This window comes from Geospiza fortis, unplaced genomic scaffold, assembly GCF_000277835.1.
Source record: "Geospiza fortis unplaced genomic scaffold, GeoFor_1.0 scaffold190, whole genome shotgun sequence".
NCBI lineage: Eukaryota > Metazoa > Chordata > Aves > Passeriformes > Thraupidae > Geospiza > Geospiza fortis.
Window position 1 is genome coordinate 4,829,170 of NW_005054328.1, and position 24,766 is coordinate 4,853,935.

The 24,766-nt window shown below is 38.8% G+C and overlaps 1 protein-coding gene across 5 annotated transcripts in view; it reads right to left on the reverse strand.

Moving 5' to 3' along the window:
- SNAP91 (synaptosome associated protein 91) overlaps positions 1-24,766 on the reverse strand; it is a 62,432-nt gene that overhangs the window by 27,271 nt on the left and 10,395 nt on the right. For 3 of the 5 annotated variants that reach the window (XM_031057116.1, XM_031057117.1, XM_005421164.2), the window contains exons 2-13: positions 16,765-16,907; positions 15,625-15,700; positions 13,719-13,821; positions 12,044-12,137; positions 10,756-10,867; positions 9,287-9,393; positions 8,072-8,113; positions 4,853-4,923; positions 4,442-4,447; positions 3,460-3,487; positions 1,583-1,692; positions 801-934 (exon numbers count right to left, since the gene is read on the reverse strand). In XM_031057116.1, the coding sequence (XP_030912976.1) occupies positions 801-934; positions 1,583-1,692; positions 3,460-3,487; positions 4,442-4,447; positions 4,853-4,923; positions 8,072-8,113; positions 9,287-9,393; positions 10,756-10,867; positions 12,044-12,137; positions 13,719-13,821; positions 15,625-15,700; positions 16,765-16,907 (1,026 nt within the window). The remainder of the gene's footprint in view (positions 1-800; positions 935-1,582; positions 1,693-3,459; positions 3,488-4,441; positions 4,448-4,852; positions 4,924-8,071; positions 8,114-9,286; positions 9,394-10,755; positions 10,868-12,043; positions 12,138-13,718; positions 13,822-15,624; positions 15,701-16,764; positions 16,908-24,766) is intronic. The other 2 variants (XM_031057118.1, XM_031057115.1) reach the window with 1 other exon arrangement.

Genomic DNA, 24,766 nt, shown 5'->3' on the forward strand with positions numbered 1-24,766 from the left:
CCTGCTGGGAGCAGGCTGGTGAGTTCATTAAGCTGCCACACAGGATCCCTTAAGATTACATCACAATTGGTTTACAACTGTATAAATTCAATCACATTTACTGGCCTAATTCCTTGTTTTAACAGGACAAGAGTGAGCACTGCCTACATTTACTGCGGTCCTCCAGATCACCAGCTGTTACTGCTGCCTGGAACAACAGGGTCAGATTTCAGAGAGCTGGTTAGTTATTCATTTTTGAAAGCAGCTAGCCCTCTACTTCTATTTCCATATTAGTATTCTAATCACACACAGAAGATACTTTATTAAAATATGTTAAGGCTTGTCAGGGGTAATCACACTTGCAGCAGAACTAAGTTGCCACATTTGCTTTACATGCATTTTGTTTTAAAAGCTATTTTTGTTTCTCCTCCTATTGGTCTGTGGCCTTTGCCCCATGAACAGAAGAGCTGGTTTCTGCCCCCACCTCGCCAATAAACATGCAAGCACTTCTGGTTCTTTTGTTTTGAAGTGCCTACCCTACCTGCTCACCTTCATCCATCCCCCTCCTGCTCACTTTTAGTCACATAATCCTGGCTCCCTCAGCTTTGCAGTCAGGCCCTTATAAGCAGCTTATACTATTATGTATATCCCTGGAAAGAAGCAGCCTTGTGCTGCAGAGGGATGCCTGACTGTCAGGTCAGCAGAAGCCTGGGAACGAGTTGGGAACACCCTGTGCTAGCAGAGAAAGAGGCAGATTTCAGTTCAGCCAGGCAAGAAGATGGAGACTGCAAGGAAGGATGCTGACAGTGAGGTTTCTCTACCTCCCCATGAAGTGCCTCCAGCAGCAGCAGCAGCAGCAGCAGCAGCGCCTGCAGGAGCAGGTGCTGGAGCTGCCTGCCCAGCACCAGCAAAATCTGGCTGAAGATCCAAAAGATCGCTGGATGGCTTGGAAGAGCTGCCAAGAAAAGGAAGAGAGACATTAAATACTGGAGGAATTTGTCCATTTAAATATTTTTTTTTTCTTAAAACTTCATGACTGGATTAAGGAAACAACCTTAGTTTGGATGAAATAGAGGCTTTTTTTTCAGGCTTTAGGATTAGAGCAGTGGCTGTAAGCACCCAAGAATATGCTACAACCCAGGATGGGAACGTTAACTCACTTCCATTTCCTGATAATGGCATTGCAACAGATCTACGAGACTTAAAATTCTTTAAAAAGACCCCAAATAACCAAAAAACACCAAAAAACCAAACCCCAACCCAAATCCAACTAACCAAACCAAAAGAAACCCCACCACAACACCTAAAACAGAAAATGAAAAATTTCAGGCAGTGCCTGAAACAGAGAAAATAACTGTTGTGACTGAAACCAGCACCATTCTACTTCCAAATTTCATCATGCCACTCCAGAAAGCAAGAACCCCGCATTTCCAGGCATTAGGTGGCTTTAGGTGGAAGAGAATTGGCAGAATTTCTATGGGTTAAGCCAGTCAGTTATTTACTTAGGAAACCAGATCTTGTTCATCTAGAATATTTAAATAACAAACAAATGACTTTGTTACCTACATCAAGCTCAGTAACTCAAATACACTTTTTAACTTACCTGACTGGAGCAGCTGTAGATGAAGTTGCAAAAAGATCAACTGGAGGAGATGTATCAATAGTTTTTGCTGGAGTAGAACTAGGAGATGTAACAGTTGTGGCTGGAGAAGACTGGAGAAACATTTTAAATATAAATTCAATATAGCAGCATTTCTCCCCAACCAGCTCATGCACAGATGCACATATTTTAAGAACTAAATTTTGACATAATGTCTTTTTATTGTGAACTGGTTTTCTCCTCTCAATAACTTAAGGAAGACTGGACTAAATTTTCAGATGGTAGTAGAGCTGAGAAACCCCAAGGTGATTTCAAAGAAGGAAAAAAGTTCCTACAAGGCTTATTCTAAAGGATTTGTTTCTATCACTGTCAGACTCTTCATTTTGTCTATGGAATAAAATAGTTGTTTGTCCACAACAGCACCTCAGTACTCTAACCACAGAAATGGTGAGAGAGGAGAAATGGTTAGAAACTAGTTAAAAGTGTGTTTGTAAACCTTCAGATGGGAGTTTAAAGAGCCATCAACAGCATTCAGGGTTATGTCCTTGGAAAGATACAAAAGACAGCTCATCCTATGACTTTGCTTCATTAGCTGCTCCAATTCTGGATAAAGATACTTCAAGTATGGCAAGGACAGACACCCAGGAGAGTATATTGCAACTCCTCCGCGAACTTGAAGACTCAAGTTACCTTGTAGAGTGTCAATTTAATTCCAAGAGATACTGTAAGCTTTGGTACAGCATCTCACATGCTAGAGATCCTTTACCTAACAACTGAAAACAAGTCCTAATTTTAGTACTGTTTGCCATTCTGACCACTTCCAAGAAGGAAAAAGAATGGCAAATTTGAAGAGATTTTCTCCCGAGTTCTTCTACTGCCGTCCCATCATCATAACTCCAGCAGATGGGTGTAAGCTTTCTGGGCTCTCCTCAAAGCTTTAGTCAGGTTTGAGACTACAATGGTCCCAATCCCTCATGTGCATCAAGGAAGATGTGGTTAAAGCTGTAAGAACACTTTCTGAGCCATCATGTAGTTCTCACCAACTGCTCTCATAAACAGCAGAACTGTGGGTGTTACTTTTTTGTTTTGTTTTTTTTTCATTTGGTTTTGTTGTGGCTTTTTTTAGTAAAGGGCTTTTCAGAAAGAAATTTAAGAGCTTTCTCTAGAATCAAGCATTGAATACCCTGCATTAGATTTAGAAGATTTCATTGAGTTTTTCCTCCACAGCACCCATTATGAGACACGGCTATGGCACCTGGCAATGCTCCAGGCATACCAGGAGCTACTATTACTAACACCATAAAGCTCATTAGTTTATCTGACACTCAAACCAAGGCATTTTCACTGGCAACTCTTGCTTTAAATTAAGGTCAGCAGTCTCTCTACTGAAGGTCATTTCTGAAACTAGGTATATTGGATGAAAATTTTCTTCCTTTCTTCCTAGCGTTTCACATGAACATGGTTTTGAAAGTCAGAACTCCCTCCTAAAAAGCTATGGAAGGAGTGAAGGATTTGGAGGAGAAATACCCTGGAGCAAGTTTCTTGGCGACATGAGAATTAAGGTGGAATGAAGCAAAAAAAAAAAAAAAAAAAGAAGTTGAGATTAAAATATGTGTATCTTTTATGCTTTCACAAGGAGAAGTCATCACATCCAGGTGAAATTTCTTAGCATCCTGACTGGCACAAGCACTGCAGCCCTTCAGAACAGTGACATGCTCTTATGGGGCCACTGTTTATAAAGACATTAAAAGATCTAATTTTGTCAATTAGGTGGCAAAGTCCAAAAAGTAGATTAAGAGATGGAAATTTAACTCCTTACAATGTTCTAAACCATATCACCTGAACAAGAATTATCTAGTATAGCAACTGGCAGTATTTACCTTGCTCAGAGGAGAAGGAGCCCCAGATCTAGAAAAAAAAGGGGTTTTCAGGTAAGTACAGCTATGAAACTATGTTTCTGGTCATCAAAACTCCTGCAAAAAGACCAAAACCTAAGCATGAAAGCTTTCTGAAGATCTCTTCAACTGCATGCCCTCTACATTTCTCAAACTTCCATGCGCCACTTTAGACAAGGAATGCAAATTTTACTTCAAATCTTAAATAAATCTTTTAAGCTAACTGGCATCAAAGGATTATTCTGCCTTTTAAATAAGCTTTACTAAATGGAAGAAATCCAGAGATGCATGCAAATATCTTGCTCTGGGGCCTACAGGAGCCAGCAGGAAAGAATTACTGGGGCAAGATGTCACCATATTAGAAAACCATGCAATAGCAGCAGAACACCAATACTGAAGCAATTCTCTAACATAAGTCTTCTGAGGATGTGTCAGCAAATTTTCAAAGTCTACTTTCTTTTAAAGAAAGTCTGAATTACTTGAAAATAGCTACATTTAAAAGTATGAAAACAGTAAGTTGGAAAGTTCAAGCTGAAAGTTCTCCCACATGCACAAAAATCACACTAACAGTAACTGACAGAGCCTTAATCATAACTTAAAATGCACGTCAGTGCATTTGTTTGCTTTCATTATGAGTTATGAAAATACTGCTTCATATTTTTAGAGCTGCTTTGATCTAAGAGATGAAAGGAGGAGCTGAAGATAAAGCTGCACCAGTATTGAACTAGCATCCATCCCATATGGGTGAGTCCTAGGTAAGTCCTAGGAGCTGTAGAACAGATTAGAAAATTTCCAGATCTTCTAATCATAAAAATGACAAAAAAATAACTTAATGACTATATACAAAAGCAAAGAACAGTTTAGCTCAACTCAAAGAAAATATCTATTTCTGAGTGTTCAAGAAAATCTTTTAAAAATACACATAACCATGCCTGCAAGCAAGTGATGTGCAAAAGTATGTACTTACCCCTCACTAAATTGCAAGGATAGCAACAGTAAAAGAGAAAACAGAGGTTTAGCTTAATCCTTCCTAGACTTAGCCATGGCAAGTATCTAGTATGAAGATGCAAAATCATTAGAAAAGAAATAGATTTTGATGATAAAAGCCTTAGCAGCACACAAATCCCCAGTTTCTTCTAGTTTTCCTCAAGTAATTTTAGTTCATTTTGGAAAGTGTCTAGCTGTTCTGTGTGTTTCCCCCACCTCCATTAATTAAAGAAAAGGTTGCCATTAAGACGACTTTGTAAAGGAAAGGAAAAGCCTTGTCTTATTTTCTAGCTAAGTGACAAAAGGAGGTTGGGGGAGGCAAACCTAAACATCAAGTAATCTCACACTGTCTCCATTATGCCTAGATACATGGTACAACATATATACCTACTTGTTGCCAGGTTTTTTTCCTTCCAGTGAGTTTAGATGTTGCTCAAGGGTCTCCATGAGACTGCTGGGAGCCTTCAAAGTGAAAACAAAGATACACACCTCAACATACTGTTTGAAATCCAGCACCAACTTCCTTGAAGTCCATGATGTGCATGCTCATGCAGTTACTTTATGTACATCAGTGTGGAAACAGTGGATTTCCATGCTAGAAGTATTCAGGCAAAGCCAGTTTTCAAAAATGTATTACTGCATCCAAATTTGCAGAGAGAAAATGTTTACCTCCACTATGCAGCACCTGAAGCCCAAATCCAGGATGTGCTGTTCATCATGCTTAAATCAGCGTTAAACATGCGCAGCATCCACAGATTTTAAGATTCATGGGTTCAAGGTCACACTTAGGTTTGCTTGTAGTGAGAGCCCTCAACAACCCTTTCATGACCAGAGGGTTAGAAAGCATTTGCAGCCTAAACAAAACAAAGTCCTTTCCAGTGCCCCCAGAAGGAGCTACCTTTGGCTCAAGACTCCCAGCATCACAAAACCTTATAGCTGTTCTCAAAATGGTACCCTGGCAGAGGTTACTGCGCAGCTAGCTTGAAGTGCAGGAAGATTTCTATTTTAGACATCTATAAAAAAACTAGGCTTTTTCAGGCATCTCTGATCTTGTGTTTTATTTTAAGCAACCTTTTTGTGGTCAGCAGCCAATACCCACAGGCACTTGCTGTTACAATGGCAGATAGAAAAAGTAGTTGTAAATGCACACTGGGCTTAGCTATTCCAGTATAAAAATAGAGCCTGGATAATAGACTCAAAGATCAACAAGCAGGGAAGAAGCCCTTGAGAGACACAGTAGCACATAATAATTGAATATTACATCAGGGTTAAAAGTCCATCAGTTCATCAGACTCTAAACAGGGAATTCTCTTTACCAGTCTCTTTCAGATCAACCACAATTCCTGACAGCAATACCTATGATCTTTTTCATAAATAACATCTTTAATTTCAGGGCAGACATAATTATCAAACAAGTCAGTTTGTGATGCTTGGAAACAGGCAATCCTCTGCTCCTATACTGAAAAACCAGCTGGCTGGCTGAATCAGATCTTTCAGGATGCATAGCACCTGCTAGTACCAATGCACAGCTGTACAATGCACAGTGCCTGCATATTGATTTCAGCATTAAACCCAGTAACTTAACACATCCAGAAATTTAAAACGCTCAAAATAATCCTAAATGACAGACTGAGTTTAAATACATCCTACGTCTATAAGCAATGAAGAGACATCTTGACCTTGCTGCTTTTACCAGCATATTTATTAACTTTTAATTCATTTGGGCATAATAAGAATTGGTTAAACACAAGTGACCTAGTTATAAGAATTCTCCAGCAAAAAGTAAAAAGTAAAAGGTAAAACAAACTAAAAATGCAGAGAGCTTCAGATTTTTATGTATTCAAAAAGGTTATATTGTAAGATATAGTTGTGAAAATTTAACATGTAAGTAAAAGCTATGTTTAAAAAGAAATGTTAAAAAAAGATAGCATACTGTTACCAGTTATGTCTAGACATTTTAGATAGCTTTCCAGTATATCCAAATCTATATTTAATATATATAACAAATTAAGCTATATTCCAGTATATTCAAAGCTATATTTATATAGCTTTCCAGTACATTAGTCAAATTTTCTTAAAAACCAGCAAAGTAATATAAAACTTATCTATCAAACAGAACTCAGAGAAGAAGCTTCAGAAAAATTTCTACTCAGATGCAACAACTTGGAAAGGAAATACTATCTGGTACCCAATTTTCAACACTGAAAATTGCTTAATTTCTTCTAGATACTGCTTTAACATTAGATAATCTATCAGCATTGTGCTGGAACCTTAGATATGGGTTTCCCATTAGTTACGAGGGGCAAAACTGTCATACTTTAGGAAATGCCAGTAAATAAAAGTGAGCCAGGATTTTTAGCTGCTAAGATGCCTTCTCAGCCTCCAAAATTTTGCAGGCAAACCACAAAGTCCAAAGATGAAAACTATCAACTCAAATTACACTATTGGCACCACCTGTCTAGCTTTACAGAGTGTGAAAACATGGAGTGTCCACACAACCAACCTCTTGCAGAACACTACCAACTATTGCCATGGCTTGCTATAGGAATATAGGTGTACCATTGATACTACATAGAAACATGTACTAATAGTTAGCTGAAATTCCATTTTATTATTCACCTTTTATTTATTTCTCTCTGAAATACTCTGTCAAGGTCTCATACAGAGGCTCTACAGCATGTCTCAAGCTAGCCTTAGCAAGTGAGTCCCCAGCAGCCTTTGGGAGAGTACAGCTGTGAGGGACTACCTGAGCAGAGACTGAAGTGGTCAGGAAGTTGGATGAGATGGTCATTGGAGACCCCTTTTTTCCAAAAGAACTGTTCTATTCTAAAGTGCTGGCTCATGGGGTGGAAGGTAGCAGTAACTAAGGTGCTGCTGGGCAAGTGCAGCACTGACTAATGACACAGAACAGGCTGGTGCAACACAAGCAGAAGCAGATAGAAGTGCCACAGAAATTTATAAAGTATATTTCATTAACTGGTTTCCAGGTGATTTCTCCTGGTTTAAGGACTTAGTTCATCACTGACTCCACTGTGTTAAAAAAGAGCCCCTGAGGTACAGAGTTAGGGGAAAACACTGCACCAGCTATTTCAAGATTAGGTCTGATACTGCACACACTGCTTTTGTCTGCTGAAAGGGTGGCCAGACTTTATAGCCCCATTGTATCTGAAATCCACAAAGATTAACAATCCCCACCTTCTCACGATGTCTCACTTTCAGAATTTTTAAGTGGTGTTTAACTGAGAGAGACACTATTCTAGTGTTGATTTAAACCATGCTTTCAAGAGGCTATCAAAAACTGCATGAACAAAAACTACATGAACAGTTGGGGTGTGCAGCTGCTAAGTAGTTTGGGTTGCTCTTATGTTCCAATTTTACTGGCATCAAAACTGCCACAGGTGAGCTCTTCAGCATGGATCTCCTCCTCTAAGTAAATATCCTCTTCCCATTAAACACAAAGCCAGGCACCCAGGCCACTTTGCAAGTGATACTTAAAATGGACCAGCAGCTACAGCATGTTAGATGGTAGGACTTCACCAACATTTGCATTCCAGGTGTGCAGAACTTTTATTTATTACACAAATGCAAAAAGACTACAAGAGAATCTTACCTGTGTAAGATCAGGGATATCACCTTTGTCAATTCCAACTTGCTGTGGAGATAAAAGAGTAAAGGTAAAATCTAAGTGCATTATTCCACTGCAGCAGGCAATAATTTTGAGTAGAACTGCTCTTGAAGCTATAATGCACCCTGTCTTTAGAAAAATACCACAAAGTTAGAAAGACATGTCCATCTTTCCAGTAGCTACCTTCAACAACCTGCAGCAGTTTTTTTTCTCCACAAATTAAATATCCATTTAAAATAGAAGGATAAGAAAATGGAGCTTGATTTCACACACATGGACCTCATACTCTATCCTGAAATACACTGGTCATATACTGTTGTCTCAGAAGAGAGCAAATTAAGGTCTATGTCTGCAATCTTCTATTAATAGCCCTGTGGCTTCACACTGTGGTTCTTCAGAGTCACTGCTAGTCCAGCTTTTGCAGAAGAAGAGCAAGCCCCACTGCACCTCTTAATCCTGAAGTAGAGTCACTGTAGCCCCTGTCCAAAAAGCTGACATGTGTCTCTAAAGTATTTTACTCCCTCAAGTTCAATATTCACATCTGACCTTACAAGCTATTAAGAGTCTATCAGGCTTCTCCATAGAAAAGTGAACCAGCAAAGAAACAAACTTTTTATTCAGCTCATTACTACTGTCCATTATAATGAAGTATGAAACATGGAAAATGTGCACTCTGTGCCAAAGAGCCAACTACCACAAATGAGAATCCAGCAAAGGAGTTAATTAACCATGTAATATTCCTATTATCCACATAAGAGGATGATAACAAGGAACAAAACCGGGACAATCTCACATTACAGTTAACTTAATGCTAGCTGCAAAGACTAAAAGAACAGACTTAAAAAATCTGCATGCTTCTATTCCCAATTGCTGTATCTTCCTCTAATGTTCAACCCTGTCCTAGAAATATGCATTTACCACAGCATTTCTGAAAAATATTGGAACATTTGAAGTTATGTCATCTGTTAATTTAACCAGGAAAGCTGAGTTTGGCTGCACCATAGAGACATGCAGAAGTCCTAAGCAGGCCTAACTACAAGACCTGAAGAAGCAGATCCAATATCCAGATCGAGTGGATCCAAGATCATTTGAGACAGATGCTTAACAAGTGCAATTAATATTTTACATTGGTGCTAAACAAACAAAAAATAATCACAAAATACGTAAGTGTCAGCCTCCAGAAGACCCAAAACCACTTACCTCTGCAACTTTAAGAAACTCTGATACTCTGGTCATTCGAGTTAGAAATCGTTTGTAGATTTCAAGAGCATCTTTACATTGTCCCTTTTTCATTTCAAAAAATTTCTCTGAAAGAAATAATGTGGTAAATTTCAGTTAAGAAATTGTGGTAAATTTCAGTCTTACATTAGGTCTCATATCAGCAAGTCTCATTTTCACAAAAATCACGTGTCAAGAATATGACACTACATTAACATTTATATTTACTACTTGGACATTAATCTAGTGGTGTCTCTTGCCTAGTATAAGTTTAGAAGTTGGGCTTGCTGAGCTGCTGAAGAATTACATAGGCCATAAAATTGAACCTCAGCTAGCCACAGCATTGCCTGTGATGTCACTTTTTTAAAGACTGAAAAGTAAGCAGGTGAAGCAGCTACCCAACTTAAAATTCAAAATAATTCAGGATACCTGAACACATACTAATATATGTCCTTTCCAAATTGTCTTCACTCCAAAGAACTGTATTTTTTTCCACTTAAGTAGTCTCTGAAGTCCATTTATGTCCATTAATAAACACAGCTGCCACATATTTCAACCCAAACTTACACTTCAAGTAGCAGTAGACAGTGAAATTCCAACTGAATTTTATGCCTAACCCATTGTGTCATGCTGGTGATCACACGAGGCTGTCTGAGCTTCAGAACATGCTCACAGCCTCCTTTACAGTTTGTAGGTTGATGGTAGGTAGGGTTGTGGAGGGGATCCAGTTGTGGCAATCATGCTTTCAGGCAGATCAGGAATGTTATCCGGGAATATATCCCTTCATACAAGGCTATCACATAACATTATTACTCTCTACAACTACCTAAAGGGAGGTTATAGCCAGGTGAGGGTTGGTCTCTTCTCCCAGGCAACCAGCAAGAAGACATAGCCATAAGCTGTGCCAGGAAGGCTTAGGTTGGACATTAGGAGGAATTTCTTCACAGAAAGGGTGACCAGACATTGGAATGGGCTGCCCAGGGAGGTGGTGGAGTCACCAACCCGGGAGGTGTTTAAGGAGAAACTGGATGTGGCACTCGGTGCCATGGTCTAGGTGATAACATGGTGTACAGTCACAGGCTGGACTCAACAATCTCAGAGGTCTTTTCAAACCTAATTGATTCTGTGATATATAACAGAAGAATGTGAGCATCTTAAAAATGCAAAAGCTTCTAACTTTGAAGGACATATTACACATGCTCACACAGCACTGTACATTTCTTTAAGCACAGACATGGTCACTGTCTTTAAAGTATCTTTTTTTAAGGACATGTGATGATCCAGCCTCAGATAAATACTAATGTAAGAGGGTACAGCTTAAATTTTTCTCTCATTTCAGACTAGAAGAGTCAAGAAAAATGTAGTTTTAATGAAAGTAAAAAATCTGAAGCAGATCTGAAACACATTTTTCACTCATGTACGGTATGTGAGATAAAAGCCAGGTTACTTACCTAGTAAGTTAATAACCCCATCATTGTAGCAAGCAAAAAGTTTGATGAGATCTTTAAACAGAAGCATGAATGCAGCATTTATGACACCGTTTGTCAGTTCATTTGGATGAACCTACAAATAAAATATCAGTTATTTACAAAACAAGTGTCAAATGCAAACATTTTGGCTTACACCAGGTATTTGTTTTATTGCTGTTTTAGACAGAATCGAGCACTGAAGTTTTCATGCTAAGACACTGAACTAAAGTTTTGGTTAGCAGATCAAGGATTGCTTTCTCCACCACTCCAAAACAATCTACTATAGCAGAGGAGTATCCACATCAATAGTAAACATCCTAGTCTTGTCTCCTTCACTTATCATGAAGAAGAGGAAGGCAGAGATGCTGTTTACAGTTTTAATGAAATGGACAAAAGATGTCAGTTTACAGCAGAGCTCAACAAAAACTAAATAGGCTGAGACAATGTATTTGGACTAATGATGTCAAGATCCTTTCTCACATTAACTTGGGAAGAAAATATGTGCTTATTTAGTAAAAGGTCTTTCTTTTCTGAAAAATATCTCCCCTTCTGAGAGCACTATCACAATTTCTATGCCATTTAAGGAATGGAAAGCACAATGAGACATGTACTTCAAAGCCTTTCCTCTGAAAGCTGTAATGGGCTCTTCCTTCCACCTCAAAATGTATCTTGCTGCCCACCAACAACAGAAGAACGAATTCCTTCAAAAACCTCTTTGAAATGTTACACCGTGGCTTCTACAAGAACTGATTCCTGGTTTTATCCTTAGGTCAGATAAACAATCCCACCAGCATTCATAACATGATAAATATATTGTACACACTTATTTCTATGAACAGTCTAGATTAAACCAATTAGCCAATTTAGTCCACAGCTGCAAACCAGATGATGATTTTGAGGAAGCCAAACAATGTACATATGGTATTTTAATGGGGTTTTTCCTCCCACCCCAAAAGAAGGTGGTTGTCAAGAGACAGAAAATAGTGTTCAGTCTCCTGCTTCATCCATTTCTTCCCCCTCATTGATGCAGAAGATGAAACTCCAAGTTCTCTCTCTACAAAACCAAAAGTGCAATCTTTACATTTCGTGCATATGGGCAAGGGCCATCCTTGGCCACGATACCTCAGTGGGACACTGAAAAGGGGACTTTTTTGGCCCTCACTAAGGGATGATGAGTAAAGCATTACCTACAGGGTGAAAGGTGTTCATTATAATGCATCATTTATAAGTCACTGCCCAGTGTTAATACTGTGTCAGCTTCAATACATACATCAAATTCAAGTAATGCATCAATTTGTTCCTGCAATATTGGCATACTCTTCAGCAGCTTTTCAGGAGCCATTGTTCTCATTACACCTTCAGCTCTGCAAGAAGGAATACAGATTAGAATCCATGCTGTTTCCTCTCTCCCTTCCCCCAGACTGATCTGTTGTCTAAAATTTATGCTTGAAACACCTATACCTCGTTTCTAACCATTTCAAAACCACAGTCTGATTCTCCTGCTTCTCATGTCATCGTGAGAGCTGGCATGAAAAATCCTTTACCCAGCCACCCTTCCTGACAGCAAATGAGGAAAGGTTTTGTGTTAGAGTGATGAATGCAAGAGATTGATCTCATTATGGAAAGATGACACCAGGAGCTTAAATGACTAACTAGAAATACTGTCACAGAAGTACCTAGAGAACTGATATACTTTGTGCACCAAGTTTATTATGAATAACTAATGACAGCTCATTGCTGACATGTCCCTGGATGTCATTAAATGTCATCCATAGTCTTACAGCAGTCATCAAGCATTGTCATTTTTATCTCTGATTATGACAAACCTGCACAAACATCATTATGTATTGCCCTGCTCTGCTGCAGAGAGGTGTATATCTATGCAGACTGGAAATGGATACCACTATTCTTACTTATTTTATGCTATATTCTGAGGCAGCACCTTGTTCTGAGCACCAGAAATAACAGGCATAGAAAACTTTTCCAGGAATTTAGAGCAAGGCAGGAACAGTAGGATCCCCAGCAGCTCAAACTTAACTTTATTTAATCTCAAATGTTCAAGAGTGAACTTGCATGGTCCCCACTAAGGGAATGGTTTCCAGCTAACAGCAAAGCTGCTGTGGTAGACCCTAGACTTCCTGGCTGTTTGAGAAGCAGGAGAGAACAGCCTGGTAGCGATGCCTGCATTAACAGGTCAGAATCCCAAGCTGCAGAACACACCAGAACTGCCAGAAGGATCCTGCATGCAATTCATGATTAGCAGGAGCATCTTTAGTATGCACTCCATCAAGCTGCACCTTCAGGGGGTGTTAAGCCACTTGCTGTGTCAACAGTGCCTCAAGAGAGCATCTAGAGCTCTTAAAGTCCCAGTTAGAGGAGTCAGAGACCAGAAAAATGTCCTCATAAATACCAACACACAACTCTGTGCTGGGTAATTTTTTTTTTAACCCAGTTCTTGTGGGAAATAAAGCCAGCAGTTTACAAGCTTATTCTGTTCAGTTTATAACTGTTTGCTCTGGTGCCTGCTAATGCCTTCAGGTGTTCACTTCAGGATTTGTTTGCAATCAACCATCCCTCTTAGGGAAAGTGTCTGGAGAGTAATGAAACATCCTAAACGTAGTTTCAGAGTGTTTCCTTCTCCAAATCCTAAACTCAGTCTCACTGCAGCAAAGTTTAATTAGGGTAAGATTTAAACCTAGCATTAAATGCTCCCAGTTTCACAAGACACCTCACTTTGGTCTTCAATATTTGTCTTACTACCCAGTCTTTCCTCTCCTCTCTGGACAATTTTTAACCAATTACAAGTACTTTTAAAATAAGGTTTTTCATTGTAGCTACACAAAGCATATAACAACAAAATCACTGAGAAACTAAGTGTAATGCCAAAATTAAGAATTTCATGGGTCAGACAACCTTATTAATTTACATATCTAAACTTTGCTTACCCTTTCTTCACTCTTGCAAAGTCAAATGCCATTTGTCTGTACGAAAATGCTTTTTCATTCAAGTATCTACTATAACGCCTTATAAAGGTGGACATGTCATAACCTGCAAAAAAACCAGTTTCATATTTAATTATTTAATTTTCATGCTTGTCAGAAATTCTTTAGTAAATGATAAGACACAGCCAACAGATCCCAAGATCACATGATTTCTGTTACACTGTGCAATTTCACATACAGAACAGTCATTACAAGATATCTTTCAGCTTCTGAACAAAAATCAGTAGTGGCTCACCAAAACAATTTACCACTGTCCTCTGTTTCCAACAGATTCATACAATGCACCAGTGGCACAGTTCCAGGGGAAACCTGCTAGAGGCCCCCACATAGTTACTGGGTAACATTACGTGGCGGCCAAAAAATTACCCTTCTATACAGCAGGGGAAAAATACCAATTTAACAAAAAGTTTTTACTGAACTGGTACATGACTTCCAGGACAAAGCTCAAGTTCAACTAAAACACTCTTGATGTTTCATGTTACGTTAGCCACTCTGACTCTTACATGGACCTTCAAAATCCCCCTGACTTGGTTTACCAGAACAAAGAAATCATGAAGACATCCACAGAGATTATTGCCTTCCTTGAACTGTTACACCAGAAATACTCAAGGCACATAATACTGTACAAGGTGCCTTAAACTTCAGTGACTTTCAAGCCTATGACACCTGAGCAGTTAGTATTACAGCCTATCCTCCAGAGTTGCTTCCTCTAAGCCACAGAAATGTGTGCAGAAGGCAACTCATCTTCCTTTTCAATTCAGGCCCTTTTTTGCTACCTTTCTAACAATTTACATGCCTCAATTTAGTCACTGATTATATTTTCCCTTAATATATTTCATCATTAAGTGTGCCTGCCAATTCAAGTATAACACTACCAAATCTGATGCCTCATTATCTACGATACACTGTGCATTATCTATGAAATGGCAATCTAAGTTTAAAGAAAGTAGTGAAGAACACAAATGCATGCATTTAACAAAATAATTTTTGCCAAACACCAGTGTCTTTGAGCATATATATATACACACATATCATGTTTAGCTTGGATGAACACACCCAGTATTTGTTTAGCTTTGTTCCTTCTGTTACCATATCTAAAAGATGCTAAAGTTTTTTTGGTGTCCCAAGTCTACATCAAGAGATGAAATAATGTGGTATTGCTTTGACTTTGTCCATTATTGTAGCATGTCTGCAGTCTGCATACAATTTACAAATATTCTCTGACAGCTGAAGAATTATATTTTTTCCTCTTTTCTGGTAGAGCTACCATGAAACAAGCTTTTCTTCTGTTAATTGGGGGCACAGGAAAATTCTCTAATAATTCCAGAGGGAAAAGTAGAAAAGCAGGCTTTGTAATATTCAGAGGGGAAAAGTCTTTAATTTCTGCCTAGACTTTCTAAATTTATTACTCAAATCATATCAAAACCAACCAGTTCTTTTGGTGCCAAAAGCCCTGCCATTAAGAAGTTATAGATCATGCCTAAAAAGCAGTGTCCCCAAGCAACCAAATTACTATTTAAAACTGAGTAAAATCAAAAAACTAAATGGAAAGTTATCAATTTAAACTTTTAACACCCATAAGAGTTAAGGAGATAGCTGACCCAGCCCAGATTTCAACCAGCACTTAAAGGATTTGTAGTTTTACCTTGAGTAAAAATATTGCAGGAAATGAGAAATATTGTTCTGAAGTTGTTCAGCAGTTCATTTGCGCTCCTGTATTTATTAAGTACTTATAAAAAGGCTTCAGTAGTGCATTTTTATCTTATTTATATCTTATGAATTAAGGAGCAAATTAACAATAGTATCTTATTTAAAATCTTGTTAAGATTATATACATAAGTTGGCTTACCATGAGATCCACTTTTGTCCAGAAAATTGCTGAGATTGAACAATGTGTTTCTAGATGCCAAGTACTGAATAAATCTCTGAAACACAAAGTAATTTTTCTTATTAAAGGCTAGAAGGCTTTGTACCTTCTAGCAGCAAAATTACCAAGTCTACTTTCAGCATACAACATGAAACCACTGATTTTTGTCTTAGCCTGCAACACCTTCCCCAAAACGTTTCGTCCATTCTGACTTTCAGTCAGAATCTCTAGTAAATATTCTACTGTATATACAAAAAATAGATTATGTGCAAAACACAAAATATATTGCGAAAGGAGCAAAAAAAAAACCAGTTAAATTCTCAGGGATTTGAGGGAGCTCAAGATTTATCTGCTTACAAAGCACATATCCAGGCTAGTCCCAGACTTCTCAATCCAGAAGCCCTCAGTTTCAGCCAAGCTGAGGGCCTGTTTTAATAACAAGCAAAAGCCCTCATCAAACACAGGGACTAATAGCCTGAAACAGTTAGAGAAATCAGATGAGAACATTGACCAAAACTTGGAATGGAAAAATAGGAGTAAGAATTTACACTGTGAGAAGTTCATTGCATGAAAACACTTTATATATTGTTTTCCTCCAAGGGAGGAACTGTTTCACAGTCATACTGAAGTTCTTTAAATGTGCTGTCTCTTTTTATGCAGACATACCTGTCTATACAGGTCAATAAAAAGCAAGGGTAAGGATAACTTGATCTAAAAGGCTATCAAGCTAAATTTACAGCTCTAGGAAGATTTTAACACTCATGCAGAGAAGGCAACTATTTGGATGGCAGTTTACACATGCCAAAACATCACATTTGACCTAAGTCAAAAAATCCCAGGTAGTATTTAATCCTGTGTAGCTGTTTTCAGATTCAGTGCATAAATTGTCAGCATCCTGGCACAGGCTACATCTTGGTCTTATGTTATGGTTTTGTAAATGGAAAGACAGATACACAGTCCAACTCTGCTGCTAACAGTAAGTTTTCTCTTCATCAAGAATCATTCCTGCCCTTTGTTCCCAGGTCCTTTCTGGCTCAGACAAGACGCCTCTGCACTACCAACACTTTTGGCTCGGAGTGTGTTCAGTGCCAAGGCGGCCTTGAGAGAGCTGTTCACACTTACCTCATTGCCATGAACCATTAGATGATGTGTGGTGACTAAGGCTTTGAACACGACCACCCAGCTGCTATTCGTCGCTCGCTCAAAAAGCGTATCGGCCATCTGAGGGATATTCACGTTTGTTTCATTAGTTGCTTGGATCAAGTCTGTAGGAGAGACAAAAAGAAGGTGTTAGGTGCTACAAGTATGATAAAAAGCTTGCAGCATGGCCAAATTCTCAGACCACCAGGCTGCAGGCTGTGGTTGTGACAAACAGCAAGTTCAGTGCTTACATTCCACATTCAAAAACAAGAAACTAAAACAACAACAATGACAAAAAACCCATACTGAGGTTGTACTAGTGTATGCTGATAGCAGCAGTGGTCTAAGTCTTTCAACCAACAACAACAGTTTTCCAACAATTCTGTCCCAAGCTATGACCAAACATTTCTCCATCTTTATTCTAGATGAAGTTAGGGTGCACAACATCATGTGACTTTACTGCCTGCAGGTTTTAAAGTTAATTGTCATTGTTCATTACCTCTGAGTTAGAGAATAAGTACTATTAAATTCTTCAACTACAAGTAACATGTTGAGCACACTGCACCCAGCCATATCAGCAAAAAGAGGCATCCTCAGAAACAGATATTCTGTCATCCCAGAGGTTGTTTTAATCAGCAAGCTCCACCACACCTCCTAGAGCTTCTACAAACCCAGGCAGCAGAAGAGTGCATCCCGGCATGCATTAAGACCTCCTCAACAGTGAGAAAGAACACAAGGAATGACATTAGTTTATACTGAAGCAACTGCACCTCACATTAGGAATAAGTCAACTTGCACAGAAGAGTGCATGAAATTAAGGTAAGCAGTTAAATCATAAACAGTGGGGCAGCAAGCTTTCCACTATCCTCTATATCCCACAAGATCTGTGATTCACTACATCCCGTTACCTACTGACTCCAGTTTGGCAGCCAGCAATTACCTTCTACAAGCTATCACTATTTTTGAGACACAGCTGAAAACTGCACACTGCAACTGCATGCCCAAAACCTCTGTGATGCCAGACACAGCCCTAGCAAAACTCAAGGAGACAACTTCATGCAACACAAAGAGCACAAAACACAGATCTAACTGTAGGGCTGAGGCTTAAAACTGGAATATCTAAGCAAAAAAAATTTAAAAGTTTAACTACCAGACTAAGCATTATCTGAAATTAAAATACTCATCTCTTACTTTCTCTCAGAGGAATCGCTGTTAATGATTTCTTCCTTATCTCCAGACTAGAAATTTTCCTCCAACTGTTGAAGTCATTCCGTCATGACAGATACTCTACCTCAAAAGCAGACAGGGTATTTTGTGACTGCTCCTTGCACACCTATGCGAGTCTACAGGATTCCAATTCACTTGGGCAGCAGGGTCACCACTTGGCAGAGTTCCTGTCCCTCCCCTATATAATCCCAAGCAATGAAGAGCATAAATGTTGCTAAGAGTGGAAAGTCAAGGCTCAGAATTCAACTACTGATTCTGCCTTTGCAGGACAGGAAAACTCCAGAGGACAAATCCGTCTAAATAGATCAATGAGTGACATCAGGGACTGAGACCCACTGGTGTGTACAGAAATCTACACTGCTGTACCAGAAGCATTCGAAAGTTCAGGTTTTGTTCGTTTGGTTGGTTTGTGCCTTTTTTTAATTTCTGGCATGTAATCTTTATGGGTTTTTTACCTTCTATTACAAAGACTTTGTTTATTTAAGATCTAAGAGATCTCTAGCTCAGTCACAAGCTTGGGAAAACCATTGTGCTTGCCTGCATACGAAATTGTTTATTGTATGGGCATAAAAGCTGCAAGTTGTCCTCAGTTTCAGACCAGGGGAATGATTTTCTGGGATCATACAGGAGACAAAAATTATGTGATCCATTTGCCAAGTTTGAATTGAAAATGTATGTTGTCATGGCATTTTGTTGTCTTGGTAATAGAAGATGGAAGTTTTTTGCAGAACACCTTCTGAAATGTGTTTACTTCTATAATCTCAGTAATACTACCCTTGAAGGAGGCAGTTCTGCAGACAAAGTATTATAACAGCAAAGCCATGCTATTGAATGACAGCAGTTCAAGATCACAGAGCTCCAAGAATTCTCCTTGATCTTGTGGTACAAACAGACCAATGATCTTTTATTCTGTACTGCTGATTAATGCATTACAGAAGACAGTGGTTTGTAAAAGCCTGAAGCAAGTCACAAGTGGCTTACTCACTGTATACCCCGCTCCAAGATTTTACTGCAGGTGACAGCATTTGTTTTTTTCATATAAGGAAAGGCATCAAATTTGTCAGCTTTCAGTCTTGGGCTTCAGTATGTAGATTTCTGTGAAAGAGCGATGCTATAAATTGTGTATTGGTGCACTTTAGATAATGAAACCCCAGAGCAGTTCATCCACAGAAATGCTGGCAATGGAGACAACAAGGCAAATGATGCCACAGCATTGCTTCTGAAGTCACTCAGTCATTTCTGTCTGCTCTCCAAACTGCTGGAGGGTACAGCATCTCAGTCTGAAGCTCTGAATGTTTTAGGACATGAGTAATTATAGTGTGCAAAATAGAGAGGCATGATTAAAATTAAGTCTACTACTTTCAGTGCACAGAAAAGAATTAAACCATGCATGAAGATGTCACTTGTCATCTGAGGCCAGAAAAAGAAGATTGGGGGTGGGGGAATAATTCTTGCAGAGCTGTTTCCTATTTAGTCACACCACAAAGATAAGGTATTCAAATTTCCTGGGTTTCTTTTCCCAGTATCACAGAGTCTCAGCTTAACCAGCAACCATCAGCATCTGGAATGAAGCACCAGCACAGCTAACTTTACAAAACTGAGCAGCAGAGTTTGGTGGCTAAGCTAAATTTTAAAATAAGAGTTGGAAAAAATAATTTTACTTTAATGTGGTAAGGAAGAACAGATTCAAGGAAAAATAAATCATATGCTGGAAAAAATCTAGAAACCACATTTTCAAAATATACAGATCCAGACAATTGCTGGGTAGACAAGAGACAATAAAGATTAGTCTTCCAAGGAAATCACAGGTCATTTGCTAATGCAAAAAAGGTAATTTTAAGAAGAAACAAATGAAGAACAACCCAACAGAAACCATATGAAGCAATCTTGCAAAGTTGATTCCATTTGGGGCACACACAAGTAAGGCAAACAAGGATTAAAGGTACCTTCCTGAAGAAGTTTCTGCTACTGCAGGCATCCAGTACACTGACAGCTAATCCCCAAACCCAGACACTGAGCTCAAATACAAATTACAAGCACAGTCAGAGATCAGAATTGTACTGCAGCAGCAGTAAGTGCTTCTACCACAAATTTCACAGGAGTGAAGTAACTGGAGAATGAAGATCTATATACGCTTTATTTGAATCCATTTGTTTACTGTGGGACTAAATCACAATTGCCAAATCACAGTATGTGATTTCTCCTACTTCCTCTCTCCACATTTTTGTAGCTGTTATTTTAAAGACTTCTCCAATTAAAGATACTTTTAAAAATTACAATTTTACTTCAATATACGTTTTCTAGTTAAGCTTTGAGATGGAAAATCAATGCAGTAGAAGAAATAAATGGTTATAAATTCTCTGTCACCGTAACTTAAATCTAAACTGCAGTCTTTAAGCTCTTGGACAGGCCAATTTTTTCACCCTGACTTAAGACAACTGCAACTTAATCATACTCTAGGTTTGCTTCTCTTCCCTAATTAACACCTCCATTAATAAAAAGAAAAACTTGCAAAAGAGAGGAAGAATGGTAGAGAGTTCAGAGCCCACTAAAGGATGGGACTAGCTTTAGTGTTTTTTAAGCTCATAAGGGAAAAAAAGGGAACAGTAAGAAGGTTTCAAAGGTTTCAGAATGTTTCAAAGGTTTCAGATTCTTTCAATTTCATTAAAAACTAGTTTCTAGTTCTTTTTTTTTTTTTTTTTTTCCCTCCCCCCCAAATTCTCCAACAAGCAGACCTGGGATTTCCCAGTTCATTATTAATTATTCACAATTTATATTTCAGTATGCAGAGAAACAGCAGCAGAGCACAAGACCTCTCTGTTCAGAGAAATATCAGTGCCAACTTAAGAGCAGCTGTCATTCCAGACTGAATTAACACACAAGCTGCCTCAGCATCTGAGCTGTGTCATACATTCAGTTCCTAAACTTTGCCAAATCTCTCCAGCAGTAACCCCATTACAGACCTTCCTCGCTACTACTCCAATACTACAATAGACTTCAGGAGTTTTTTTCTCACTTATAAGTATTTAAATAATGCCTTGAACCTATTGAAAAGGAAATACAGGATTGTTCCACATCCAAGCTAGTCAAGAACAGAAAGAAGCAGCTCAGAGTAAGAGTTTACAAGCATCAACTAAGAAAGTTAAGTAGGCAAGTAGGAGTAGAGTCCCTCCCCTGCAAGACAGAAATGTATTAGGAAGCTACTGGAGCACTGTGCTAACCAATGCAAGAGCTGAACTTCCCTGTCTGCAGAAACCTGACCACAAAACCATATCAGAAAGCAGAACAACGTTACCAGTTTCTGCTTCTACAACAATTGCTCATAGGACCACCAGCTAATTTGAATGTTGTTGTCTTTGACTATCAGGCAATTCCATGGAAAAGGGTTTGAATTTCTTTCTGAGGTTATCATTTATCATTTATTCTTTTCACTTCCAGCTTGCCCTGTCTACACAAACGCACATCTTGGTCTGGCTTGTAACAATGACCCCAACAGCAGTGCATGCTGTCTCCTCCTTCCTCCCCAAAAGTCTGCCTCAAGGGTTGCTGTATCTCCCCTTGATGCCAGCAAGCCTACCTTTTATCAAAGTCCAGCATCTTGCAGATATTGCCTTGGAACTTTTGTGCCTATGCCAACTCAACACACCTAAACACAATCTTCCACTGAGCATGTGCCCTCCAGGTATTTTACACTCCCAATAATGCAGCTGTAGCTCTCAGGGTGCTACCTCCTCTCTCCAGCCTTACTTCAAATACCTCCTACTTCCAAAATAAATCTCAGACTCTCGTGAGGACAAATACTTGCTGCAGATCCTGAAGTTTGAGAGGTCACAACAATCAGTCTTCGAAACACACAACAGCACCCCACACCAAGACAAGCTTTTATATACTATTTCTTCCTCTCTGCCCACTCACAGGCATATTGTACTACCCAAAATATTACGTGTTTTCCAGAACCTATCAATCACATGAAGGGTCTGCAGAGAGACAGGGTAAATGACTGAGTACTAGAAAATTTCTCTTGAAGTATCCTCCAATTTCATAACCTGAGATTTTAATTAACCTTAGAATAGTTTTATTACCTCACTACTCCTGTTTAAATACAACAGTGCACCACCTCCTATATTATCAAATACCTCTTTTGAAACAAAGTGGAAAATCTACTGCCCATACACACTGCTGGATTTTATTCCAACATACTTCCATATGGTTTGCACCCCTCTTTAACCAACATATCATTCAAGATATTTGGCTTTAAGTCATCTGTAAAAATCACCCTAGCTCATTACCAGTGTTACATCAGTTATGCTGCACTTAATTATTTATATGTATGGCTTTTCCTCCTGAGAGGTTCATGTTCAGCTCTCTTAGAAACAGGAAATAAAAGCCAACCATCAGATGGTCTTCTACTGGATCTAAAAGGGTGCAACTGCAGCAGCTGTCCCCCTAAGTACTAATAATGGGGGAAAGTGCGATTACACTGTGTTTAAAAAAAAATTGATCTTGCTTTAAGCAATTCCTTCAAGTTTACTGAACTATGAATTTTTTTTACATAAAAGTTCCCAGAACTTAGAGCTCCACTGCCTCTTTGCACTGGGCAGAACAGTGTGCGCTACCTTTGATGTTTACATTGGAGTTCTCTCAAGGAGAGTGGTAGAACCGGCATTCAGGCCAACTGAGCTGCAGAAGCTCAGACTCTTGCGAGGACAAATACTTAGAACACAACTTCAACACAAAGGACAAATACTTCAACACAAAGAAGTGTTAAGGAGCACTCACTGAGGTTTTAAGTATAGTCTTTAAGACTGAAAATTAATTAGTGATTAATATATGTTATAGATATTAATATATTTGTTAATATAAAACATATATTTGTTTTACGAACAAAGTCTGAGACCTTGCTGACACCTGTGATGCAACCAGTCAGAAGAATAAAAGTTTCATTTTTATTCAGGAATTACATATCTGGAATAACAGAAGATAGGCTACACAAATATTCCAGTACAAACATACTATGGAAAGCACCTTTTTAGCCCCCCCCCCACAAAGCCAGAACACCAAACAAAGGGGGAAAGGCCCCATGGTCCAAGAATTCTGCCTGCTTTCTTCCCCACTACAGCTACCACAGCTATTTAAGGCATCTTCACTACAGGAAAAGTATTAGTTATCAAGCATGGAATCTCCTCCCTGTCCAAAGTCGTAAGAAGCTCAGTCTTGAACCTCATTTGTACAGAATTCACTCACTTTCAATATCAAAGAATCTGTCTCAGGCAATAATACAAGTTCAGCAACGTAGAGGAAAGATCACAGCTCTAATGATCTTTTCCTCTCACCCACAGAACCCACTTCCAACCCTCTTTCCACACAAATTCTGCTCCACAACTAGCTCAACAGAAACATGCATTTTTCTGCTCAAATACAAGAATTAAGCATTTCTGCTTAAGTTCATAAGAAACACCAAGTAATTCTGGAGCTAAACGTGCCGCTTTTCTCTTTTATTGATTTACTGGAAGTAAGAGCTGAGTCACAAATCATTATTGTAGTGCCTTTTTTGCATAGTTCTTAACAGTTTAAGATATGAAAAAATTCGTTTGTATTTGGTGGACACCAACCAACGGTTATAAGATTAAAATATAACAGCAGCTGTCTTGAAGAAATGCTATTTCCCATCCTATTGTAATATGGCTAGGGGAAGAAGAGACACGGAAAAAACCCTGCCAACAATATAAATAGGTTTTGACCAATAACTTTGCATGAAAAGGAACTTTTATCCTGCATGGCAAATCTCAGACCTCATTCTACAAGACATTTCCTTCAGCACTACCAACCTGGAAGCCTTAACCAAAAAACACATTGATTTAGAGACAAAACTGGAACCACCAGCCAATCTTTTGCCTAGCCTTCAAAGCATTTATTCAATTTCCTCTAAGGGAATTGTTCTCTCCATCCATACAAGCATTAAAGTGACAATTCTCTTGCATCTCAGCTCTTGCCACAAACAACAAAGCAATTTTAAAGGCATTATAGAGTTGCAAGATTATTGCTTAGAAGGGTAACAGTCAATAAAGTCTACTTAAATTACTGTTGTCAATTGCCTATTGACATTAGGCACATTCACAGCCTGATACCAGGATTCCAGCTGTGGCCTGTGATTACCTTTTCAATGGAAGTGACCAACCCCTAACATTACCTGTTGGTTGTAGCAACTCATAACTCTTATCACTTGGGAGCTCACTGGATATCAGCAACAGGATCAACTGCAGCTACAGAGTACAGCTACACTAGAAACACAAGCATTTCACATTTGCCACAATAGCACTGGGCCACTTACTGTAATCTCTGCACTACAGCAATTTCTAATCCTAATCAGCCTTTACAAACTGGGCTGATCTTACAATCCAAACACATCTGGTAGAAAATGGTAATCAGCTGAGGCATGGTACCTGAGCTCTTTCAGTTGCCATGCTGCAGTCTGAGAAGAATTCTGTCCCCAAATTATCTCCTTTCCGCAGAAAACCATCTGTTTTTAATAAACTGCTAGAAGTGAAACTATCACTACACTATCAACTCTGCCCAGAACAGCAATTTGTAATCCACTAAAAAGCTGAACGAGACTGAAAACATATTGCAAGAAGCCTGATGTTCCAGCTCCAATACTTAGCTGTTACATTTTGGGAATACATTAACAAAACAAAACAAAAAAATAAATTGGGTGGGGATGAGACAATGTGCAAACAACTTCAGTGACATGGTAATT